A 23,464-nucleotide genomic window follows, 5' to 3' on the forward strand; every position below is an offset into this window, starting at 1 on the left:
CTTTATGATTGGGTCAGCACTGATCTCCTGTTTAGTGATTGGATCAGTGCTGATCTCTTATCTCTGCTGGTGAAATCAACCCTCTTTAAGCCCTGGGACAATTAGGCAGTGGTCTTTCAAAACACTGCCCTTTATTGGAAAAAATAGGATTGTCCTATTCAATGGCATACATATTTGGCATGGAAAGAGTGCTGTTGTCTACAGATAGTGAGACACATGTCAATTCAAGGGGAGAGCAAGGTGCAGATTCACAGATTGGGAAAAAGCCCACATTTGGGCTGTCAAGTGGCAATGCATTGAGTGGTTATAATATTTGCATTGTAAAATATGATTTATAGCCATGGTGTGAGTAGATAGACCTGACACTAGGACATTTAAAACTACATGTATAAAACTACATGAATAATCAGGTGGTTCGATGTGGGATTTTAATCCTGATGACCTGAGGACAGGGATGATATTCACATATGAATATAAACGTATATGAATTGTATGAAACAAGAGACCAATGTGCAGGCTATCCATTAAACCCGTGGACACTGTACATAAACACTCAAATATTATAGTTTGTGAACATCTTTAAATCATGATGACGAATAAGCCCACTAAATCAAAAGTTGGAGATAGATATGTATGCAATAGATGATGAATATGAAGAAGCATAGCCTATATTTGGCACATGAATTACGCACGAGCGCTTCGTGGACAATAATTATATTTTCCAACGCCTATAACTACTCATCCATGAGATTTCTACACGTAACAAGCTTTGAGAAGTGCGGGTGGCATGGGTCTTGTTCTATCTTGAACTACTCACCAAGCCTTAAAGAGATCAAAATTCAATCCCATTCTAAGAAAAGTATAAATTATGACGTTATTTGAATATGTGCCCAAAATCCTTAATGAATAACTTAGGATGAGGAGAAGGCAAATGCTGCCCCAGCTGTTTCCTGTTGAAAATGTCTCTGTAATGTAGATACATGTGAGGGATTTTCTCTCTAAATCCGTCTCCTGTTCGCTAAATCTCACTTCTCCAAAAGGAGCCTGCGCAATGGAACAAAGTCGGAATATTGTGATGTGACATTGCCTGCATCTTATCCTCTTTCTCACTGTTTTTAATGACTTCAAACAAGTTCATTTTTGCTGGGCTTTGTCGTGCTGAGACCCGTGGGGATGTCTAGCGGTCATTTCTTTCACTGGCATTTATGTGATGTCTTCAAGGTAACTTTAACTACTTTCCTTTGTCACCAGATTGTCACCTTACTTACTATTTTTTGTTGTTTTTGATGTTGTTGCAAGAACCAACCTGATTTATTTGCAGTATCAAAGCACAAATCAATAAAGACCCATGTTTGATTATAGCAGATTATTTTATTTCAGGGATTTAAGGTAAAAATCGGTTTTATTATAGACTATTTCAAATGTCTATCAGAACATGTCAGCAGGTAGATTTACATGCATTTTCTTTGAGTGCACGTTTGACTGTTTTCACATAGACATTATATGTAACCTAGCTATAACATTGACTTTAATTTACTTTACGAAAATAAGGTTATGTTGGCATGTCTGCGTGCATGAGTTAACACACTCGTGTGGATGTTTCAATGGGTTTCCAGCATGAGTTTCGACACATTTGCGCAGTGCGCGCTGACCGGTGCCGTTGCCATGAATATAAACCACTAATGCTGCTGCATACGTTACTGAACTTTCAAAGTAATTTCTGCTGACTCCGCATTTGGATACCACATTGGATTGTAGGAAAACAAAACAATAAGGAAGGGCTTAAGGCGTCTAAGAAGGCGCACTTTGGGCAGGATAACTATGTGCTAGGGGTTGTGATGTATATGAATCTCTTTATTATGTAAATTTGTCCCGTTATGCTTCATCTGCTGGGTTTGGCGCGTGAACAGTTTTCCATCTCATATTTGGATAGGCAAGATCCTTGGCTCTGTGGCTCCTGAACGATCGTTTTTGGAGCTGAGAATGAGGGAAAGCAAGGGCATCATTGCATTATCTTAAAACTATGGCTGCTTAAAGAAGATAAACCACTGTTTGGGAACAAAAGATTTTAAAGATATCTTATCGCATTGATTGATTTATGCATTAGTTTTACAAATACGCCTTTCTCTCTCTGTGACTAATTCCTATGCAATTGTTCTTTATTATGACACCCCAAAAGTGTGATTATCGGGTTGTGAAACATAACTGTCTGATGGCTGCTGGAGGTAGGGATATTATCAGTGACATAGCATCTAGCATACTCGTAGCCTACAGACAAGATAATGATGTGTATGAGCATCGAACCGGGAAAGCACCCTCTCCTCAGGAAGCGGCTCGTGCAGTCACCGCTCCATACATCCTAATATGCTTGTAAGGGTTAATAAACTTCAAGGGCCATACGTGCGTAAATCGTGCGTAAATCGTGACCAAAACTCATAGACTGGTATTATTGTAGGCTATTTGTATTATAATTGCGTGATTGTTTTGAACGTCACGGTTCCATAGACACCTGTTCCTTCACTTATTGTGAACCTATTGGAAAACCTAGCTATATATTTCGCTATTTTATAGTAATCAAAACTGATAATGACGATGATGTTGAAACAGGCTGGTGAAGACGTATGAAATCACTGCCATCAAGTTATACTGACACTGGTGAAATAGGATATGGGCGGTGAGACTGACGACATTCTCTTCTCCCCATTGAACACAGTGTGCGATGTGCTGTATCTCCTGTACCCACACCCTCTCATTGCTGCTGTGCGTCCTAACCCTGACTCCCGCGGCAACAGGGGCGGGGCCCGAGACCCTGTGTGGGGCGGAGCTGGTGGACACGCTGCAGTTTGTGTGTGGAGACAGAGGCTTTTATTTCAGTAAGTGCACCTTTTATTTATTCATAAAGGATTGCTGCTCCATTCTCCCAAAGCGCTAATGCGCAACCTCATAAATTAAACAGTATCAGATCTCTCTCATCTGGCCTTCACTTTCTAATAAGCATTCCCTCTGTCTTTTTTATCACTCCTATTAAATATGTCAGCTGTAGACTTATCAGATTTGAAAGAGTTGACGCATATAGAAGCCAATGTATATTTTGTCTCTATCCCTGATTGTGATGAACTTCTGACTTAGACTAATGGAATATATAGAATCACATGATGCAATGCCCTTGAAGCAGGAGTAAGGTTCTGGGGGTTTCTGCGAGGTAAAAGTGTAGAATGATGTTAAACAGCTATATGTATATTATGCTCATGCAAACAGCTGCTGGGTCTATGGGGATTTAAGTGGAATTGAGGCTGACTATCTGTAAGAATGAGGAGGGGAAAAAATAAATGTTGCAGTGAACTCTTTTTCCACCAGAAATGGGGAAAGCTACCCAAAGAAAACCATCCACTAAGAATCCAGGATTTAAATCTCCTATTTTCCGTTGGAGGCACAAAGGCCAGAACAGCATGCAATATATGGCAGTGCTGAGCTGTGTCAAGGTGTTGCGTTCTCCCACTCAGCAGTAGCCAGTGTTCCTATGACATGGACCCTGATCCTTCCCTCAGTGGACTATTTCTTCCCATTAGAACCATGGACTCAGAAAGGTTGTGGTTTGGCTCATTATTGCCATATACTGAATGTGTTGCCTTGAGGGTCCCTAGCTGGCATTGAATGAAATCACTGCACATGCAAGTGTCAAGTCTCTCTTTACCACCTCTCCAAGGCTAAACAATTATTGTGCACTATCTTTTCTTTTCACTGACATTGACATATCAATACAGCTCAGAGATGTCAATCATCTTCAAAGAGGCTCTATGCTCCAATTTAATCCGAATTTAATTCAGACTTGTAAATAATCATGTTAGTTTCTCAGCTAACACACAACCATGTACTGTGGAATGCCACTTTGAAAGTTATATTGAGGGGGTGGGAGGTTTTTGACTAGTTGTGACAGAGTTGAGAATGTTTGATTGCGTGACAACAATTTTTCTGTGAACAATTTTTCTGTGAATATGTATAAAGACTTTTAATGAGGTGTGAGACTGTCTGGGAGATTTGATGATGTGAGACTATGAAAGGGGTTTATGTATTCTCTGAGTGTTTAAGGGATTTCTGAACCTTTTTATGAATCAGGCTACTTCACATGGCCTATGGAATATAATCTTGAGTTGCCAGAAGTTGCCACATTGCCAAGTCTTGTATGTGGAATATAACTGTATCTTCAACAAGATTATTATATGATGATTAATTGATGAACCGAACAATGGACTTAAACAGCAAATCATTCCAATCATGAACCCACAGACCTCAGATAGACCTTATCTGGCTCTGGGAATTCAATCTGTCAAGGTTTGGAACTAGACTTCATAGCTCCATGTGACTATATAAAGTGAGGGGAAAAAAGTATTTGATCCCCTGCTGATTTTGTATGTTTGCCCACTGACAAAGAAATTATCAGTCTATAATTTTAATGGTAGGTTTATTTCAACAGTGAGAGACAGAATAACAACAAAAAAATCCAGAAAAAAACGCATGTCAAAATTTTTATAAATTGATTAGCATTTTAATGAGGGAAATAAGTATTTTACCCCCTCTCAATCAGAAGGATTTCTGGCTCCTACGTTTCTTTTATACAGGTAACGAGCTGAGATTAGGAGCACACTCTTAAAGGGAGTGCTCCTAATCTCAGCTTGTTACCTGTATAAAAGACACCTGTCCACAGAAGCAATCAATCAATCAGATTCCAAACTCTCCACCATGATCAAGACCAAAGAGCTCTCCAAGGATGTCAGGGACAAGATTGTAGACCTACACAAGGCTGGAATGGGCTATAAGACCATCGCCAAGCAGCTTGGTGAGAAGGTGACAACAGTTGGTGTGATTATTCGCAAATGGAAGAAACACAAAATAACTGTCAATCTCTCTCGGCCTGGGGCTCCATGCAAGATCTCACCTCGTGGAGTTGCAATGATCATGAGAACGGTGAGAAATCAGCCCAGAACTACACAGGAGGATCTTGTCAATGATCTCAAGGCAGCTGGGACCATAGTCACCAAGAAAACAATTGGTAACACACTACGCCGTGAAGGACTGAAATCCTGCAGCGCCCGCAAGGTCCCCCTGCTCAAGAAAGCACATATACAGGGCCGTCTGAAGTTTGCCAATGAACATCTGAATGATTCAGAGGAGAACTGGGTGAAAGTGTTGTAGTCAGATGATACCAAAATCGAGCTCTTTGGCATCAACTCAACTTGCCGTGTTTGGAGGAGGAGGAATGCTGCCTATGACCCCAAGAACACCATCCCCACCGTCAAACATGGAGGTGGAAACATTATGCTTTGGGGGTGTTTTTCTGCTAAGGGGACAGGACAACTTCAACGCATCAAAGGGACGATGGCCGGGGCCATGTACCGTCAAATCTTGGGTGAGAACCTCCTTCCCTCAGCCAGGGCATTGAAAATGGGTCGTGGATGGGTATTCCAGCATGACAATGACCCAAAACACACGGCCAAGGCAACAAAGGAGTGGCTCAAGAAGAAGCACATTAAGGTCCTGGAGTGGCCTAACCAGTCTCCAGACCTTAATCCCATAGAAAATCTGTGGAGGGAGCTGAAGGTTTGAGTTGCCAAATGTCAGCCTCGAAACCTTAATGACTTGGAGAAGATCTGCAAAGAATAGTGGGACAAAATCCCTCCTGAGATGTGTGCAAACCTGGTGGCCAACTACAAGAAACGTCTGACCTCTGTGATTGCCAACAAGGGTTTTGCCACCAAGTACTAAGTCATGTTTTGCAGAGGGGTCAAATACTTATTTCCCTCATTAAAATGCAAATCAATTTATAACATTTTTGACATGCGTTTTTCTGGATTTTGTTGTTGTTATTCTGTCTCTCACTTTTCAAATAAACCTACCATTAAAATGATAGACTGACCATGTCTTTGTCAGTGGGCAAACGTACAAAATCAGCAGGGGATCAAATACTTTTTTCCCTCACTGTACTGTACTGTGCAATCATTGAGCTGCAAAGTGCCCATCCATCAATGCCTTGTTCTCGTGTTAAGAAAGGTACTGTAATGACCCAGCTGGGTCATAAAGTAAAAGAGAGACGGGCACCAGGTGTACAGGCAGAACACAGGTTTATTCCTGAATGGGCTATTGTTCAGGCCACAACCCACGCCGCTAAACCTCGAACATACACAAATAGAACATGTCAAATCAAGGGTCCCGAACAGAAGAGAGAGAGATGAGACCGTAACCCCTATTTAATCATTCCAAAACCCCGCGGGATTACCCATCATACCCCCCCAACCTTTCCATCTGTCCTGGCATATTTAACCCGTGCTAGTACCCATGAGAACGATAACACATCCATGAACACAGAACACAATACAGGGTCGTTACATAGCCCCCCCCTTTCTAAACCCTAGCCCCTAGGGTTACAAAACAAAATCCTTAAAACGACCCGGAGGTCGCATCAGTCTCTTGTGCCTCCCCTTGACTCTCACTGGTGGACCCCCAGAACATTCATCTGCCCCAATGTCATTTCCAGCACCCCCCGAAGAGGCAGCCCCCGTCCCAGGCTCAGCTTGCACTAGAGTCTCCTCGCTAGACTGTCCCCGTGTGCTCACATCAGAGTCCTCACTTCCATTCCCTACCGTTTTCCTCCCTCTGTAGGGCGCCAATCGGTCCCGGTGGACCACCACCTTCCTGCCCCGTGGGGGAACCTCCACCCGGTACGTCACCTCCCCCACTCTCTCTATCACCAGGCACGGCCCCACCCAGGCACTGTCCAGCTTTGGGCACCGCCCCTTCTTGCGCGTGGGGTTGTGAAGCCACACGCGTTCTCCCGCTCCAAAGTGCCTCCCCCTAGCGCGTGAGTCATAGTGGCGCTTTTGGCACATTCCTGCGTTCTCGAGTTGCTCTCTTGCAAAGGTGTGAGCCACTTCTAACCGGTTCTGCAGTTGACGAACATAGTTCGGGCCAGGCAAAACCCCGTCGTCGTTATCAGGAGGGTGGCCAAACGTCAGTTCGGCTGGGGTGCGCAACTCACGACCTAACATTAGTAGCGCTGGGGAGCACGCAGTCGATTCCTGAACAGCCGACCTACATGCCATAAGAATAAACGGTAAGTGGGTGTCCCAATCTCTCTGGTGTTTTGAGGTAACGATAGCCAGCTGTTGTGCTAATGTTCTGTTAAATCTTTCCACCAGCCCATCACTCTGGGGGTGAAGCGGAGTAGTGCGCGTCTTCTCCGCGCCTAACCGTCTACACAACTCTGAGAACACCCGTGACTCAAAGTTTCTCCCCTGGTCGCTGTGTACAGACTGTGGCACCCCGAACCGACTGATTATTCCCCCTACCAATGCATCAGCTACTGTTTCTGCCTCCTGGTCTGGGAGAGCGTAAGCCTCTGGCCACTTGGTGAAGTAGTCCATAGCAGTTAGAATCCACCTGTTACCGCTGTCTGTGGTTGGAAACGGTCCAACTATGTCTACCCCCAGTCTCTCCATGGGCTCCCCTACTGGGAATTGTTGTAGGAGGGCGTGTGACTGACCTGGAGGTCCTTTCTTAGCAGCACACTCATCGCACTGCCTGCAAAAGTCCTCCACATCCCTCCTGTGCCTGGCCCAATAGAAGCCTTTACGTACGCGCTTTAACGTTTTGGAGACCCCAAAATGCCCTGCACCTACTCCACCGTGAAGCTGCTGTAACACGCTCCCTTGCAGCCTTTTGGGAACCACTACCTGCCACGTCATTTCTCCAGTAGCTGGCTTTTTCCACCCCCTCTGGAGCACTCCCTCAGCCACTCTAAGGACTGAGAATTTAGCCCAGAGTCCTTTGGTGACTGGTGATAGAGGGGCTACTTCCCCCCATGGCGGTCGTCTTCTCTCTTCCACCCACCCCAGCACAGGACGCAGCTCTGCGTCCTCCTCCTGGCGACGCCTCCACTCCCCGACGTCCACAGCCTCAAGCTCCCGGCACTCTGTCACCCTCAGCTGACTCACCGTGGCGGTGACTCCCTCCTCCATGCACAGTTCCCTCTCTCGCTCCACCCGTTTGGCGCAGTACCCACAGCCGTCCTCAGCACACGGGCGGCGGGACAAGGCGTCTGCATTGCTGTGGCGAAGGCCGGCCCTGTGCTCCACCTGGAAGTCGTAGGGTTGCAGCTCCTCCAACCAGCGGGCGATCTGACCCTCTGGCTCCTTGAAGGAGAGAAGCCACTGCAGGGCGGAGTTATCCGTCCGCACCACAAACGGCAGGCCCCCCAGGTAGTACTTGAAATGGCGTACTGCTGCCACGACAGCCAAAAGCTCCCTCCTTGTCACGCAGTAGCGTTTTTCAGCCTTATCAAAAGTTCTGCTGTAATAAGCTACTACGTGCTCCCCGTCAGAACCACGCTGAGCCAGCACGGCCCCCAAGCCCTCATTGCTTGCGTCGGTGTCCAGAATAAATGGACGGTTTGGGTCTGATGAGGACAGGACAGGGGCCTCCACCAGGGCACGTTTGAGGGCCTCAAACGCCCGCTGGTGCTCTTCGGTCCACTGAAAGACAGTGTCCTTCTTGAGAAGGTGGTTCAAAGGAGCTGCCATCCCCGCAAACCCTTTCACAAACCTACGATAGTAGGATGCCAGACCCAGGAAGCTCTTAACCTCTTTTTTCCCCCTTGGAATTGGCCACCCCCTCACAGCCTCCACTTTGTCTGGCAACGTGCTGATACCCTCACCACCCAGCTGATGACCCAGGAACGCCAACTCCCTTTGCATGAAATGGCACTTTTCCGGGTGTAATTTTAGCCCCGCCCCCGAGATCCTCTCCAGCACTCGCCTAAGTGCCCCCAGTGCCCCCTCAAACGACGTGCCGTGTACCAATATGTCGTCTAGGTACACGACACACTCGTCTCTCGGAACCCCCGCCAGCACTCTGTCCATGAGCCTCTCAAAGGTGGCAGGAGCATTACAAAGCCCGAAGCACAGCACCTTGAACTGCCAATGGCCCCTATCCGTGGAGAAGGCCGTTTTTTCACGTGCCCCAGGCGAGAGGGGCACCTGCCAGTAGCCACTGCGCAGATCAAGGGAAGAGAACCACGAGGACCCTCTGACGTGGTCTAGCGACTCATCGATCCTCGGTATGGGGTAAGAGTCTTTAATGGTGACAGAATTTAGGCCCCTGTAGTCCGCACAAAACCTAAGTTTACCCCCTTTCTTAGGCACCATGACGACCGGCGCGGACCACGGGCTATCTGATGGCTCAATGAAATCAGCCCGCAACATGTCAGCAATAGCTGTGGCTGCTGCTTCCCTCTTGGCAAGGGGAATGCGACGGGGCCGAATTTTAATGGGTTGGTTGTCCCCAGTGTCGATGTCGTGCTGAACCAGGTGCGTTTGCCCTACCTCATCTTCCCCCCAAGCGAAGCTATCTTTAAAGTCAAACAGCAGCTGGTTTAACTGTCTCTGTTGTCTCTCGTCCAGACCTTGACAGTTTTTCAGCCACACAGCCTCAACGGCGTCGATAACTTCCTCCTTCCCCCCGTCGGGCTGATGGGGTGAAGGAGCCAGTGTGTTTTGGGCTACTGGGATGCCTGTGCTTGGACCATTATGGGGAGTGAAGGTCGTTGCCGCCGGAGACAGCTGCTGGGATGGCACAACGACCAAGGGAGCAGCCGGGACGACCAGTGGAGTTTCGGCAAGCTTGGAGGAAGACGGAGGGACAGCCCTGCCCCCTGCTGGCCCTCCCGAAGGCGACATTCCCACTGTGGGCCCCCCCGACAGCCTCAAAGTGCCCGAAGCTAAGTCCAACTGAGCCCCACAGTTTTTCAAAAAGTCCATTCCCAGTATACAGGGGTCCTGTACCGCTGCTACCCACACCGGACACCCCACAGTTCTCCCCCCCACAGTCACAGACACCCGACACTTCCCTAACATGGGGGCTAGCTCCCCCGTGACAGTCCGTAGCTGGACAAGGGTCGGCTCCACCCGCACCCCAACAGGTAGTATGTCTGGTCTCACCAGGGTTACTGTAGAGCCCGTGTCGACCAGGGCCAAACATTCCACCCCCTCTACCTTGACGATGACATTGCAGAAGTCCCCAATGGTGGTACGTCCCACCACAACTACCGGACTAGGAAACACGGTGGCAGCTACACCCTGGGGAAGCAGGTCCCCACCCTCTTGCCTGCACTGCTGGGTACATCTTCTGCTTACTGTGGGTTCGGGGGCGGAGGAATGGGCCCGCGCTGCCCCCTGCGCGAGAACCCGCTGTCGTTTCCCTGTTGACTGGAGAATCTGCCACACTCCCGCTGAATGTGGCCAGGCTGGCCACAACCCCAGCAGACAATGGAAGTTGAGCTGACACTGCGATGTTGTCTGGAGCCCTTCTCAATGACAAGCGAAGCGGTCTTGACTAACCCTCCCAACTCGTCGACCCACTCTGGCTTGGTGACCCCCGGCACCCCGGCAGCCGCTGCTCTCACCTCTGGTTGACTGGCAACCTCCACTCTCACTCCCTCACCCCAGATCAGCTCCCTCTTCCTGGCTATCTCCACTGCAGCCCGCAGAGATGCTGGGTCCGACATCTGCACATGCTTACCCAGTTCGGTGGGGGAGAGCGCTCTAATAAAACTGTCCCGTGCCAGCTCGTCTTGCACCCCAATCGGCATATTTGCATAAGCCCGCCTGGTCAGGCTCAGAATATCACTTGCCAACGCCTTTAATGATTCCCCCTGAAGTCTCTTTTTGTTATTCAGTTCAATCCGCAGCATGTTGGGCTGTGCATCGCTGCCGAAACGGCCCCCCAATGCCTCCACTAGCGCACCGTAGTCGCCCCTCTCGTCCGGGGCTAGCGTTAGCAGGCATTCCGACGCCTCCTCTGACAGGCTCAGGGCAAGCTGTAACCCTTTCGTCTCGTCAGACCACCTCCCGGCTCTAGCCAACAACTCGAATTGAGTGAAAAAAAACTTCCCATTTACCTTGTCCATTGAACTTTGGAAGTTTAGCCGCTACCGTGGCTAATGGCAATAGGGCGCTGCCATCTCTGTTTACATAAGGAGGTCCAGCCATTTCCGCACGCGGTGACGTCGATATCTCCGTCGCCGTGACGTCTGTTCTGGTCGAGCGGTTTGAAGGAAAACCCGCCCGTTCTGCCATCTTGCTGACTGACAATTTAACTCCCGCCATGTGGCTCTCCAGCTCTTCTACAGCCGTCATCGCCTGACCCTCCCGACCGGGTACACCCGAGCCCACAACGGACACTTTGTCCGACTCTTCCTTAACTTTCCGCCTCGCCCCGATCATCCTGACCGTAGATGCGAGTCACGCTAAAGCTAACCACGGCCTATACTGAAACAGCTAACTCGCCTAATCTCGATCCATCCCGTCGTTCGAAAGCACTTCTGACACCAATGTAATGACCCAGCTGGGTCATAAAGTAAAAGAGAGACGGGCACCAGGTGTACAGGCAGAACACAGGTTTATTCCTGAATGGGCTATTGTTCAGGCCACAACCCACGCCGCTAAACCTCGAACATACACAAATAGAACATGTCAAATCAAGGGTCCCGAACAGAAGAGAGAGAGATGAGACCGTAACCCCTATTTAATCATTCCAAAACCCCGCGGGATTACCCATCATACCCCCCCAACCTTTCCATCTGTCCTGGCATATTTAACCCCTGCTAGTACCCATGAGAATGATAACACATCCATGAACACAGAACACAATACAGGGTCGTTACAGTACATTGAGTCAAGGACATTTCAGGCACACTCCATCCTTTCTGGAAAGGAACAGTGAGGTATGTACAGCAGGGGGCTCACTGTGTGAACAGTATGTCTCTCTCTCCTGCTGTCAGATGGAACCACATGTATAACAATGAGTCTTTAGGTGAGATATCTTGAGAATCCATTTTCGTCTCTGTTGTCTCTTGCACTGGGGAGTGTGACAGCTCCGTGCGGCCCTCAGGTCTGGTCTGAACTCGTCCCCTCCAGTCTGCTGCACCATGTTGAACTTGGCAGCCACCGTAGTGATGATGTGTCCCCAGAGTGTTGCAGTGACACTGGGCTTTCTGTGGGCTGAGACGCATGGCCAATCCACCTTACCCACCATGTCACTGTAGCTGCACTTGCATTTCAAGACTTCAGATTTCATTACCTTGACAGAAATGTGAAATACTACTCAGTGGAAAAATATTTTATTGAAACAAAATGTGGTCTAAAGAAGAAAAACTAAATCCACAACCGTAGTCAGTTTTTCCAATTATTAGCCTGACCTAGAAATCCTCAGTTGTCTTTGTAATGCTTTAGCAGGCAAACTCCTCTCGGGTTGAGTGGAGTAGAGTGGATATGCAGACATACCATGAATCTGGTCTTCATGGGGGTCTTTTGGACAGTATCTGGGTAACCCTAGTTTGCAAATAGGAACACTGGACGACAGGAAAATTGGGATGAAAATCGGTAGGAACATTCTCTGATCAGTGGGGTACTGTAGATTCTCTGGAAGATATGAATCAACTCTTCCTGAGCTTTTATTCTAGATCACACCACTTCCTGTAATGTACTCTGGATGAAGCTGGTTATTCTATTCTGAAGAATTTCCTCTCACGGTCTAAAAGTGAACCCCTATGATGCACCTACACTCCAGAGCGCTAGGATGTGGAAAATTACAACTGAGTAAAAAGGAAAAAGGTATTCTATAGCACACCACTCTTCTCTTATTAACTCCATAAATAAAACGTGATGGCATATACCAAATCTCTAATGTGGATGATGCTGGGAGTATTCGTAAATGTATTAGTCATATACGTTTTTGTCAGAAGGAACCATGTCAGGTCCAGAGATAAACCTATTCAGCAAAAGGCACAGAGATTCAGCCACACAGGGCAATAGACAAACCAGTCTTGTCCTTTTTGTCTCATAATACCATGTCATAAGCCACTAGCTCAGAGAGAGTTATACATGAAATACATTTATAGTCGAGATGAAAACGAATTCAGATTGGCACTGTGCCATCGCCCTCCCAACAGCATGTACTTTAAACAGGAGGAACAGAGGAGGGGAGTAAATTGCTTTTAAGCAGCCATTGATGAGCCATCCTGTCTCAACCTTGTTTGTCTCTCTGTGTCTGTTCTATTTGAAGCAGCTGGAGTAGGAGAGTGGAGAACGTGTAAACAGCACATCAGCCTCACTACACACACAGCTAGGCCTTGTCCCGGAGCAGCAGGGGATTATGGGGGATTACAGGACGACCCCCCCCCCCCCCTCCACCACCCCACCTCTCTAGTTTTACACGCTGGACCTGAACACACACACACACTCAGCGGAAGGCACTCAGCACTAAAGAAAGAAAGGCCTCCAGTTTGCACTTTGTGTGCACTTTGTCACTGTGAAAAGGTGTTGTTTTTCCACGGAAGGCTGAAATGAGAACGTTGACCCTCTTCACTGAAGAACTACTCTGCAGAACAAAGAGCCATCTCATGAAAATGACAGGATGGGGATGTTAGATTTGAGTTCTGTCAGTTTGGAGTCAAGACACAAAGGCTTGAGTTGAAATAAACCTGTTCTATTGCAACTGTTGACCAGGCTTGCCAATAAAGAACTGGTACAGATGTTCTACACATTGTGCCCACATTATTATAGCCTACCGTTACATTTGAGGCCTCTACTTAGGGCTAAAACTGAAACGTCAACCCTGGTAAATGGTTCCTAGACTGTACCTAGTCAGAGCTAGCCAAGCTTGCTATGTCCCATCATTTTGAAATGCCTGGCCCATCCAGTCTATCCCTACCCACGAGACCCTAACTCACTGAGTTAGGATCCTCAATGCCCTTACATACTGGCTTTTAATTGACTAACAAAAGCAGACGAAACCTCACTTGAAAATGTGAGGGAAATTTAGCTAGGCTATAAACTCTTTGTGGTACCAGTGATAAAGAGGTAGTTTCCAGGTCTATAGCAGCTTTCGTAGTCCCCGACAAACCATAAACTCCCTGACACTCCACAGGCAGTGCGCTGTACCGGCTCCAAGAATCCACTGTTTTTTATTAACCACGGCGAGGCTGTAAAACTCAGATCCTTGCTGTGCCTACTCTGGAGGAGAGCCTTCTCTTTCCAGCCTTACTCGTTTGAGGAATGTGAGCTATGTGCTGCAGTGTCTCCAGCATAGCTCTATCCAAGTAGCAGGATGGAGCAGTGAGTGGACTGCCTCTTTCACTTTTGTCTCAGAAGTCATTAAAATATATTGAACAAAAATATAAACACAACATGTAAAGTGTTGGTCCCATGTTTCATGAGCTGAAATAAAAGATCCCAGAAATGGTCTATATGCACAAAAAGCTTATTTCTCTCAAATTCGTGAAACCACGCCAGCCCAGGACCTTCTTCACCTGCGGGATCGTCTGAGACCAGCCACCCGGACAGCTGATGAAACTGAGGAGTATTTCTGTCTCTAATAAAGTGGGTGGGCTTATGCCCTCCCAGGCCCACCCATGGCTGCACCCCTACCCAGTCATGTGAAATCCATAGATTAGGGGGTCTAATTAATTCATTTAAATTGACTGATTTCCTCATATGAACTGTAACTCAGTAAAATCATTGAAATTGTTGCATGTTGCGTTCATATTTTTGTTCAGTATACATGACAAATAAAATCTCATAGTAACTTCAACATGATCATAATATATATTTTTTATTTAACCTTTATTTAACTAGGCAAGTAAGTTAAGAACAAATTCTTATTTACAATGACGGCCTACCCCGGCCAAACCCGGACGACGCTGGGCCAATTGTGCGCCGCCCTATGGGACTCCCAGTCACGGCCGGATTGTGATACAGCCTGGAATCGAACCAGGGTCTGTAGTGACGCCTCTAGCACTGAGATGCAGTGCCTTAGACCACTGCGCCACTCGGGAGCACAATAATGGTCGTTAAAACTGCACAAAAAATCTCCCACCAGTTTTTGGTATGGTTTATACTTGAACCCATGCCTCTCTGCTGTTCTGGCCCTACTGCCAAAATGTCAATGCTGCTTGACCAAAAGGTCCCTCTAGCTTGTGTGCAGATCAGTCAGGTTGAACTAAACAGGCTGCTTTGCTCTTCAGCTAAGGCATGGTCGACTGAACTGACAAAGATCCCAGTGGGATCAAAACGTTGTCTTGTGTGCATCTTAATAAACCACTGGGGAGCATTACAGTGTTGCAGACATTCCTTCTTTCAAGGCATGATGGAGCTTCTCTCTATGCAGCCAAATAATTGTTATGCGGCACTTAGATCTCAATCTAATCTATTCACCCTCATTCACCCTACAAAAAGGGAAAAAGGGGGCAAATGGGCCCCCCTTCCATCCAATAGATGCATGCAACAACACATAAACAACACCAAAACAAAACTGCACCCTAATCTGTAGTAGTGGGTGTCTGTCTACGACACAGTGACACAAACAAAAGACGTGTAGCCAACCACTAATCTGCCGTGCCCTGAATGGCTACGACCAAACTCCAAAACAATAGCCTTTACCAATTACCACGGATCCCCATTCTCAAACTGCCCCTCTCACACCATGCAGGTGGTCCTCTGTAGCTCAGCTGGTAGAGCACGGTGCTTGTAACGCCAAGGTAGTGGGTTCGATCCCCGGGACCACCCATACACAAAAAAAAAAAAAAAAAAATGTATGCACGCATGACTGTAAGTCGCTTTGGATAAAAGCGTCTGCTAAATGGCATATTATTATTATTATGCACCGGGCCGGATGGCCACACCCCACGACAGGCAGGAGAAGGTGGTTTGTCTGAATTTGTTTACAACAACAGAACAAAGGACAACAACTCTTTGTTCATGGGGGATTACAGGCAGTGATCCCTTGAAACATGGCACTTAAAACCTTCCAAAACCTATTCCACCTGATTACTGATGCTTTCTGCTTTTTAAAACCAGCTTCAGCTGATTATTCTAAATGTTAAAACTTGCATCCAGCTGATTATTCTCTCCTCTCCAGCTGTTTGTTCAGAAGGTTACAGGTTATTTTGAGAATAATAGCGGATGTTCATTTGGAGGGCTTTATTGGGAGGGATTGGAAAACAGGGCCAGAAAGCTACGCACAGCACAGTCGACTCCTGGCTCACAATACAACCTGTCTGATTGAATAATCACAAGCTCGGCATCGCAAGAAGGTTTCCCTCGTCATGAAAATTCCTTGTTACATGTCAGCAACAATGGTTAAGTGACAATTTATCATGGTTTATTCTGGCTTAATTACAACATGCTTCAGATGAGATCTTATTGTGGTTTACTGATGCCATTCAGTAAGTAGGGGTTAAAGATGCACTCCGCGATCTTAAGCACAAAAAATTGCCTGAATTGGATTTGTAACATATCAAACGAATTGCGAAATTCGTATGATATCATATGAATTGCAAAATTCGTAACATATCAAACAAAATGGATGACATAGTAAAACATTTTTTGTATGTATTGTCAAATTAGGGTTAAGTGCCTTGCTCAAGGGCACATCGACAGATTTCTTACCTTGTCGGCTCAGGTATTCAAACGCGACCTTTCGGTTACTGGTCAAAGCACTCTAACCGCTAGGCTACCTGCCGCCCTACACAATTGGATGACGTAGTACACAAAATACGCGGACCTTTTTGGCTCGTGAGCGCCACTTTCAAAACTACTGGCTGAAATTATACAAAAGTTTGAGAGTACTTTAACTGGGCCCAGCTGAGGACACAACGAAAGATTAAGTTATGAAAGTCCCAGAATAGTTTTCAAACAATGAGTCCTGCTACCTTTCATTCTCAAGGTGAAAACTGGTGTATTGCACGTGCAGTTCTCATTGTGAGGAGGCTATAACATGGCCTGATTACTCATAGCCTACATTGTGGTGGTCAAATCCTTAAAACACTGATTGACCTTATTGACCTGGACATAGTTCAAGCTCATCATACAGGGGATGTCTGGGGTCTATAACTGTAGACCTTGGGTGAGAACTAACTCTTTGTACTCTAAGACTTGGAGCACCTTGCCTGCTGAATCAACTATTCTTGCTGTCCACTGCAGCACCTTCAACCTTTTAGCCAGTGTAGAACCCTCTCACCTTCAACCTTTTAGCCAGTGTAGAACCCTCCTACCTTCAACTATCTATGAACACACACTATATCTCATCATCTGACTTGAGATCAGTGTTTTCTCTCACACACAGTACATGTCCCTCCATAATCTTTCTTCACACTGTACCCAGGGTCCTGGCTGAGGACCGTGGAGAGATGCATCTGTTTCCGAATTGGAGCTCCTCTCCGTCCAAAACAACGTTGTCAAGATAAGGAAGGCAGAGAGCAGAAGTTAATGCACTTTGTCAGCACTGGCAGGCTCCCGAGCCAAGAGCTATTAACTCTGAAAGGGAAAGGCATTTCCTCCTTGTAAATGCCATATTACATTATTATTATTTCATTTGGTAACAGGGAAAAGCCTATCAGGGCTATATTGCCCGAGGTGAGCGGGGAATTGTAAATGGAGAGTGGTATATTTTATAAAGGCCACTGAAAGAAAGTGGGTTTGAGAGAGGGAGTCAAAAACTGTTGGCATTCAGGTGTCAAACAACTCCTCCTAACTTCCTCCATCCTTCCACTCACATCACTTTAGAAGGTGACTTGGGTTCTCAGAGAAGTGCTCAAATTCAGATTCATACTGAGGAGGACCAGACCTCCAAGTGAGCCTCTCTGGCTTTGCACCACAGGAGGCTGGTGAGGGGAGGATGGCTCATAATAATGTCTGGAATGGAGTGAATGGACTGGTATGGAACACATGGAAACCATGTGTGTGATGTGTTTGACACCATGTCATGCCTTCTCCTCCTGCCATTACTATGACCCTGTCCCCTCCAATTACTATGACCCTGTCCCCTCCAATTAAGGTGCCACCAGCTGCCTGTGCTTTGCACGTATGGGAACTATGGGTCTAGTTGTGGCTGAGGAAAGCCATATAGTTGTTAGTAGATTTTTTTTTACTGCATATCAAAGGATCTACCAATATTTCTTATATATCCTTATTATTTGTGATAAATATCTAAAAGCACCATAACCAAGCCACAAGTGCAAAGCAAAGCCATCATTTGCAGCAAGGCTGCGTTGTCCCAGCATCCACAGTATCCAGAGTTCAACTGGCTCTGAGATTGTCAGCAGTAAAGGGCTGCTGGTTTGCCAGGTGAAAATGTGAATGAAACGACCAACCCGGCCGCCAGAGGGTGTGGCTTAGGCCTGGGCCTGCTTTCTTTGCAGGCTGATTGGGCCCTGAGGGGTTGAGGTTTGGCCTTGCTGGCAATACCTCAGGTTAAAAAATAATGGGTCTAAAACGTCAGAACGTGATATTCTCAACATTAGGGTGACTGTAACCTCTTTTTACTGGCGCATAGCAGCCAAAAAGGGTCCGCACAGTGCAATGCGATACCCTGTACATTTTACAGTGAAGAAATCAATGTCATTAACGCTGTCCATGTAGCAGAATAATCAGGTCCACGACCTGGCCGTTAGCACTCAGCTATTACAGGGCCCAGGGCCTGGCACACGGCCACAAATTATTACAGCTCTTTGGATTAATTCAGCTCACAGATATAAGACCTTCCAGGACATTTGCACTAAAGAACTTGGTCCATATCCAAGACTGAAATGGGTTATGTTGTATATGATCCCATTGGCTCTTTTAAAGCACCTGTCGTTGACTTAACATACCCGTGACACAACACATAACATGCCCATGACCTCTACTTTTACCTCAACATTTAACTTCAACCTATAACATGAAGACAAACATACACAGAGGTCCAACAATTATAATCCTAAACAACAAGCTGTCTTCAGTTATCTTCTTTATTCACTTACAGATCAAACTGGAACGACAACTATCCTTGCTCTTTAAAATGCTCTTTACATGCTCTGTACATGCTCTTTACATGCTCTGTACATGCTCTTTACATGCTCTCTACATGCTCTTTACATTCTCTCTACATGCTCTTTACATGCTCTTTACATGTTCTCTGCATTCTCTTTACATGCTCTTTACATGCTCTTTGCATGCTCTCTACATGCTCTCTACATGCTCTCTACATGCTCTTTGCATGCTCTCTGCATGCTCTCTACATGCTCTCTACATGCTCTCTACATGCTCTTTACATGCTCTCTGCATACTCTCTACATGCTCTCTACATGCTCTCTACATGCTCTTTACATGCTCTCTACATGCTCTCTACATGCTCTTTACATGCTCTTTACATGCTCTCTACATGCTCTCTACATGCTCTTTACATGCTCTCTACATGCTCTTTACATGCTCTCTACATGCTATCTACATGCTCTCTACATGTTCTTTACATGCTCTCTGCATGCTCTCTACATGCTCTCTACATGCTCTCTCCATGCTCTCTACATGCTCTCTACATGCTCTCTATATGCTCTCTACATGCTCTTTACATCTTCACATGTAGTAACACAAATTATTCTTCCATTCTGTCTCTCCAGGTAAACCAACGGGCTATGGCCCCAGTTCACGACGGTCACATAACCGTGGTATTGTGGACGAGTGCTGCTTCCAGAGTTGCGAGCTGCGGCGGCTCGAAATGTACTGTGCCCCTGTCAAGTCTGGCAAGGCAGCTCGCTCTGTGCGTGCACAGCGCCACACAGACATGCCAAGAACACCTAAGGTTAGTACTGCAGTGCAAAGCGTCGACAGAGGCACAGAGCGTAGGACAGCACAGCACCCAGACAAGACAAAAACCAAGAAGGTGAGCACAGCACCAAACAGATATACATCATAAGAGCATACACAGTTGACATCAGCGAAACAGAATGGACATAGATATAGAACATTGTAGTGGGTCTTTCAGTATATTTGATTGCATTGGTGTTTGATCATATGGAATGCTTTTTCCAGAGCATGCACTCCAAGTTAAGACGTTAAGGCTAAGGCTAAATTATGAGCAAAAACACCCCTTAGATAGTGGCTTACTATTCCATTGTGGACAATAAATTACCACAGTGGAAAGCAAATGTGTCAAATCTCAACGGTTTTATTATTTTTCCTGACAGAAACCTTTATCTGGGCATAGTCACACATCTTGCAAGGTAGGCTGTTTGTCCTTCACTACTGCAGTGGTACTTTCCTACTATAACTACACAGAACAAAAATATAAACGCAACATGCAACAATTTCAAAGATTTAATTGAGTTACAGTTCATATAAGGAAATAAGTCAATTGAAATAAATAAATTAGGCCCTAATCTATGGATATCACATGACTGGGAATACAGATATCCATCTGTTGGTCACAGATATCTTTTAAAAAAGGTAGGGGTGTGGATCAGAAAATCAGTCAGTATCTGGTGTGACCAACATTTGCCTCATGCAGCGCGACACATCTCCTTCACATAGAGTTGTTCAAGCTGTTGATTGTGGCCTGTGGAATGTTGTCCCACTCCTCTTCAATGGCTGTGCGAAGTTGCTGGATATTGGCGTGAACTGGAACACGCTGTCGTACACGTCGACCCAGAGCATCCCAAACATGCTCAATGGATGACATGTCTGGTGAATATGCAGGCCATGGGAAAACTGGGACATTTTCAGCTTCCAGGAATTGTGTACAGATCCTTGTGTCATGGGGCCATAGATTATAATTCTGAAACATGAGGTCATGGCGGCGGATGAATGGCACGACTATGGGCCTCAGGATCTCGTCACAGTATCTCTGTGCTTTCAAATTGCCACCATGGGGCAGTCTGTTCACAACGTTGACATCAGCAAACCACTCGTCCACACGTCGCCATACACGCTGTCTGCCATCTGCCAAATGAGCTTCTCTGAGACAGTTTCTGACAGTTTGTGCAGAAATCCTTCGGTTGTGCAAACCCACAGTTTCATCAGCTGTTCGGGTGGCTGCAGGTGAAAAAGCCAGATGTGGATGTCCTGGCCTGGCGTGGTTACATGTGGTCTGTGGTTGTGAGGCCGGTTGGACGTACTGCCAAATTCTCTAAAGAGAAAGAATTTGAGAAATGAACATTCAACTCTCTGGCAACTGCTCTGGTGGACATTCCTGCAGTCAGCATGCCAATTGCATGCTCCCTCAAAACATGAGACATCTGTAGCATTGTGTTGTGTGACAAAACTCCACATTTTAGAGTGGCCTTTTATTGTCACCAGCACAAGGTGCACCTGTGTAACGATCATACTGTTTAATCAGCTTCTTGATATGCCACACCTGTCAGGTGGATGGATTATCTTTGCAAAGGAGAAATTATCACTGACAGGGATGTAAACACATTTGTGCACAACATTTTTGAGAAATAAGCTTTTTGTGCCTACGGAACATTTCTGGGATCTTTTATTTCAGCTCATGAAACATGGGACCAACACTTAACATGTTGCATTTATATTTTTGTTCAGTGTAGAATATAGCATGCTATGATTGGTCCCATGACTACCATCATATGTGATGCATACTCATCATTGTTATAGGTAGCTATTTATACCTTCATTTAGTAGATACAAAATCCATGACTCCTTGGCCAGGTTAAAACAGAATACAGTCAGCATATTCAGAGTCATATATTTACTTCTTTGTGAGAGGGAAGGAAATACAAGCACAGAACTTAATTAGTAATCAAGTCCAGTCCAACCAAAGTAGTCAACCCAACCAGAATAAATGTTTATTTCCTCTCCCTTAGTTTCCCAATCCCACCTGTGTGTCCGTGTCATCCTTTTAAGCTTGGACTTGCTGCATTTTACAACTCTCCTCTCAAAAAAGAAAGCCATTAGCGAAGGGGCAGAGGACTAAGTGGTTTTTGTGGTAGACCCATGGGCACTCTCTCTCCCCAGACAGATTCTACTTTCATACTGTACATTTTCTGCTGAAACCCTGGTCCTCAGGTTGCAACAGATTTGTGGCAGAGGGTAACGGCATGCATATAATCACATTGATTTATTAATGTGCAGAGGGACAGTGGGTTGAATGTCAGTGCCGCTCTGGTGGCTTGTGGTATGACCTATCAGCTCTGGTAAGGAGGATACTTGATACTGTACTGTTTGTGGCTCTCTCACTATAGCAAAAGGTTATGAAATCATCACCCATTAATTGTACAGCTGTGTTGTTCTAGGCACAGGCACTGGGTTATGACCCAAAGCTGTTTTTTCCCACTCTCCTAATCCACTTATCTAGTGTTTCTCCTCCTAAAAATCTGTTCCACCTCCACCCTTTTCAGGAGGTACATCAGAAGAACTCAAGTCGAGGAAACACAGGGGGAAGGAACTACCGAATGTAGAAGAAGACAGACGCTAACGGACAGGCGGACAGGGATGAGAGAAGGGTGTGGCCTTACCTGGTTCGACGTCCAGGGTAGGGGAGGGAATGGCCGGCAGGGGATGTAGCTCAGTTGGTAGAGCATGGCGTTTGCAACGCCAGGGTTGTGGGTTCGATAAAATAATGTATGTGCTAACTGTAAGTCGCTCTGGATAAGAGCGTCTGCTAAATGACTAAAATGTAATGTAAATGTTACCTGGTGCCCCTGTGGAATGGTCACTGTAAAACATCAAAAGGTGGATAATGGTACTAAGCTAATGGGAATAAGCTTTGTGTGTAATGTCTCTAGCTGAGAGTTAAAGTGCTGGGGTTATATGAGAGGTATTTTGATTATTTTATAAACTGCACCATTTCATATTGGAAGGAATTGTATTCCATGTCAAACCAATGTAACCTACTAGTTTAGCTGCTTACACTTCAAAGAGCTTCTTCTTCTTATACCTCCATGTGTGAGCTGAGCTATAGTGCCCCTGGTGGCCTCTGATAGGCTCTGTGCTACATACAACCAATTTACCTGTCTGTCTATGGGAGCCAATGGTCGATCCTCTTTACCTGAACTCTGAAAGAGTTTAAGCTTTACACTGAGAGGTTGAGCCATGCAAAGTAGTCGGGCTATTGGATAAGTAATCCCCCCATTCTCATCTAACAACCACGGCTTTGATAATATATTAGAACTTCAAGAGAACGTTATTTCAACTTCAGTCAGTTCTGGCCAAAAGATGATTTCACAGTTGTCACGTGTTTCATTAAGGCTATTTATTTACTATTGTCTGCTTCAACAGACAATAAGCGTATTACATGCAACCATACCAGAAGAACCTGGCTTTGAGGCAACAATATGACCAGAGACCTATCCCGATGATACAATCTTCTTGTACTGCTAAGCCATTCTAGTGAAATTGACAGTAATATTATATTCTGTGCTGTAAACAGAAAGTTCTGAGGAGATTCAATTTATATTTAATTTATAAAGACTTACAGGAGATTCCCTGGGTCTAATATGTGGTCTGATTAAAAATGGATCCTAATGCAGAGGACAGGACAGAGGGGCGCTAAAAATAGCCAGCTACAGGAAGACGATTAATGATTGATTTCACTTGGCCTGCATTCTTTTATTTTGTTAGCTTAGGGAGGGATCTTTGCTTCTTCT

General features: G+C 46.0%; 1 protein-coding gene across 3 annotated transcripts; it reads left to right on the forward strand.

Moving 5' to 3' along the window:
• Positions 1-961: 961 nt before the first annotated feature.
• Positions 962-22,304, forward strand: LOC311130087 (insulin-like growth factor 1). 3 transcript variants are annotated; one of them, XM_084162748.1, is made up of 5 exons: positions 962-1,221; positions 2,714-2,873; positions 19,484-19,746; positions 20,051-20,086; positions 22,217-22,304. In XM_084162748.1, exons 1-5 carry the CDS (start codon positions 1,174-1,176, stop codon positions 22,274-22,276), a joined length of 567 nt encoding a protein of 188 aa, XP_084018874.1. In that variant the 5' UTR covers positions 962-1,173; the 3' UTR covers positions 22,277-22,304. The 3 variants fall into 3 exon arrangements, with proteins under 3 accessions (XP_084018874.1, XP_084018875.1, XP_084018876.1); XM_084162749.1 differs by lacking the exon at positions 20,051-20,086; XM_084162750.1 differs by lacking the exon at positions 20,051-20,086 and having other exon boundaries at positions 19,484-19,665; positions 22,217-22,303.
• The last annotated feature ends 1,160 nt before the right edge of the window (positions 22,305-23,464 follow it).

This window comes from Coregonus lavaretus (assembly GCF_964263955.1).
Source record: "Coregonus lavaretus genome assembly, chromosome: 5".
Lineage (NCBI taxonomy): Eukaryota > Metazoa > Chordata > Actinopteri > Salmoniformes > Salmonidae > Coregonus > Coregonus lavaretus.